The sequence below is a fragment of the Leptonychotes weddellii genome, unplaced genomic scaffold (assembly GCF_054177405.1).
Source record: "Leptonychotes weddellii isolate Sample4059 unplaced genomic scaffold, ASM5417740v2 HiC_scaffold_697, whole genome shotgun sequence".
Lineage (NCBI taxonomy): Eukaryota > Metazoa > Chordata > Mammalia > Carnivora > Phocidae > Leptonychotes > Leptonychotes weddellii.
This window is the reverse complement of record NW_028039167.1, coordinates 11,619-14,985: the sequence shown is the minus strand read 5'-3', so window position 1 is coordinate 14,985 and position 3,367 is coordinate 11,619. Positions and strand designations below refer to the sequence as shown.

At 42.4% G+C, this 3,367-nt stretch overlaps 1 protein-coding gene across 1 annotated transcript; it reads left to right on the top strand.

Moving 5' to 3' along the window:
* Positions 1-660: 660 nt before the first annotated feature.
* On the top strand, positions 661-3,075 carry LOC102728644 (N-acetyllactosaminide beta-1,6-N-acetylglucosaminyl-transferase; the record flags this gene model as incomplete). Its single annotated transcript, XM_081811317.1, has 1 exon — positions 661-3,075. A coding segment is annotated over exon 1 (925 nt), but the record flags the coding sequence as incomplete, so codon positions are not given.
* Between the last annotated feature and the right edge of the window lie 292 nt (positions 3,076-3,367).

Here is a 3,367-nt window from a genome sequence, read left to right as displayed (position 1 = left end):
CTCAGTGGGTTTCTTATTTCTATGTGGAATCTCCTCTCTTGCAGTGTCCTGTAAATAAAGATTAAATTCCAAAAAAAAAAAAAAAAGAATTCTAGGTACACACATGAAAGATAGTTATGTAAATAGGTATTTGGGTTGATTGAATTCTATTTTGGGTCATATAGACAAGATGGTGCATCTGAATCATGCTATAAAATCAGATTCCAAAAACAAGTAAGACTGACTCTCACCTAGTTCTGGAGAATTTCCCTGGGTCCATTCTTATCATCATTTCCTGTGCTCCCGAAGATCCGCTCATCAATGCATAAAACTTTCAACTGGGCTGGGAAAAAAGAAATAATAACTCCAGTCTTGTGTTCTAAGGTAATGATTGTGAAGATAATCCCAATGAAGACTGAGTAGCACCAAGGAAATGTGAGGCTATGATAGTAAATGCAAAATGCAGGAATGCACACTTGCATCTCCCCTGTGTTCTTGGTAAAAATCAAAACATGTATGTCTATGGGCAAGAGGTAAATAGACTACCAGACATGAAAACACTGTTTACAGTCTGTAATATTATGTTGTTTTATAACTAAGACATATTGGGAAAATAGGTATGTTGAATGTACCCACATCCACAGACACAAAGATTAGAAGTCCTTAATACTTGGAATCTCACACAAATGTCCAGGGAAACAGGGAAATGAAAACTAGAGCACTCGATCAATACATATTTGATTGTCTAGCATGTGCAGATAGTGGTGGGAGCTAGAAACAAATGAGGGATGTGTGAGCTCAGTGCTCATGCACTGCTCCTCTGAGTGTGGACCGTTGACACCCACATGCAGCTAACTACCAAATAAAGTAAAACTGATCCGTGTTCTCTTTGATGTATCATCCAACAGGCACGGGATCGCAGAGGAGAGAATAAGGGAAGTGTAAAAATGTTTCAAAGGAAAGGTGGCGATTGTGTCATTTTCTTGACACGTGATGGGGGAGGGGCTTTTGTTCACTCCTCTCTCCTCCCTACTTGTGGTTGGCCATGCCCATGAACTCTTAGACATGTCATCTCATTTTATTCTCATGACTGACCTACGAAGGTGGTAAAATTATTTTCACTTTCACATAGGGGAAACCCTATGAAAGGGTTTGTACGTTTGTAAAACCTCTCCCCTTGAGTTCTGGAACTTCCCAGACTGAGACGGCTCCTCTCTTTTTCTTCTCCAGACATCAGGCTGCTCTGCAGGTACCCAATTTGGGCTAGGGTGAAATCACCTTGGCATTCCACTAACTTCAGTTTTAGGTTTTACACAATTTTGGGGTAAGGACAGCTGTTTGTGGGGGTGGGGTGGGTTGTTTTTTTTTTAATTAGCCTTTATTCATCCAGTGCCCTGGTCACTCTGTGTAATAAGTTAGGTGGTCAGGTAAGCTTGCAAGTGTGCCTTTTTAAGAACCTCACCTAGCAGCAGAGAAAATTAAACCTTGGAAAGAATTTGGCTCAACAGCCAGTCATATGCCTTGCTTTATAGCATACCCAGCCAATATAGGGAGGAGGGTGAGCGTGTGTGGAAAAAGATAGGTTAAGAGATTAATTTTTAAGCACTAAATATTTATTGACAGAATATCTCTCCAGGCAGTGTTCACATGCTTAGAACTGAAGCTTTTAACTTGGCAGTGCTGTTTAAGCAAACAAAGCCAGTCAGTTGAACGCAATGATTAACAGAAGTTGGGGAGCTGACGCGGTTGCCAGCTGTTGGCCTGGAGAAGAGCCTAGGGTAGAAGTCTTAGGGGGATCACTTGCGGAATGCTGACCTCACCCTTCGGTGATTTTACCGCGGAGATAGGTGGCTGCATCAGAATCAGAATCTGCCCGAGGCCGCTTGTTTTTGTGTGGTAACAGGTTGCAGGTTAACGGGAGCCGGAGCAAAGCAAATCCAAGGGAGCTACTTCAGAGATGTGTCAGAGAAAGGTGGAAATGAAACAGTGGTGAATGAGCAGGGAAGGAAGACAGCAAAAGGACAAAACGGTCAACAGGAAGGGCACACAACCACTGATCAGAATTGTGTCTACCAAGAGGATGATTTATGGATTCTGGAGAAAATATAAGTTAAATATATCTACATTCTGATCGGCTCTCGAGAGACATTTCCCTCACTTTCTGGTCTTGAATGATGGTCTCTTGGAAGCATTGTCTTTTTACCGTGTCTCTTATCACTGCCCTGATTTTTGTCTTTGTTTACAATAACGAGTTATGGGAGGAGAAGCATTTTCTGAAGGCATCTCTGTCCAATGCTTCACTGTTAGCAGAAGTCTGTCATCGGATTTTTAAGGGGAAGGTTTTTTACCCAAGAGAGAATGCATTGAAAACCACCCTCAGTGAATCTACCTGTTACGAGTACATGGCTCAAAGTCACTACATAACAGAAACACTATCGGAAGAAGAAGCGGGGTTCCCTTTGGCGTACACGGTGACCATCCACAAAGACTTTGGCACTTTTGAGAGACTCTTTAGGGCAATTTACATGCCCCAAAATGTCTACTGTGTTCACGTGGATGAGAAGGCGACAGATACATTTAAAGATGCAGTGAAGCAATTACTGAGCTGCTTCCCAAATGCTTTCCTGGCTTCCAAGATGGAGCCAGTTGTCTATGGGGGGATCTCCAGGCTCCAGGCTGACCTGAACTGCATCAAAGACCTCGCGGCGTCCGACGTGCCCTGGAAGTACGCCATCAACATGTGTGGACAAGACTTTCCCCTGAAAACCAACAAGGAGATAATTCGGTATCTGAAAAGCTTTAAAGGGAAAAATATTACCCCAGGGATTCTACCCCCCAGTCACGCTATTGGACGGACTAAATTCATCCACCAGGAGCTATTAAGCAAAAAAAATTCCTACGTGCTTAAAACAACAAAATTGAAAACTCCACCTCCTCACAACATGACCATTTACTTTGGCACTGCCTATGTGGCCCTCACAAGGGAATTTGCCAACTTTGTCCTCCAAGACCAGCATGCACTTGACTTGCTTTCCTGGTCCAAGGACACTTACAGCCCTGATGAACATTTCTGGGTGACCCTCAATAGGATCCCAGGTATGTGTGTCTCTTAACTTTTGTTCTTATGGGTAAACACTGCATGGTCGATACTGAATGAACTGCTTTAAAAAATAGTAAAAAAAAAAAAAAAGGTTAACATGTCAAAGATCTTTGCAGTTTTAAATGTTAATTAAAAAAATCTTTATAGCAGTTCTGCTCACCAATGTCACTCATGATAAGGCTCATGTCCATTTTACAGATGAGGAAACTAAGGCATAGGGATTAGCAGGGCAGAGGTAGAGCTCAACCCTCTGACTCGATTTTGTTGATATGTCAAACTGCCTTTCTG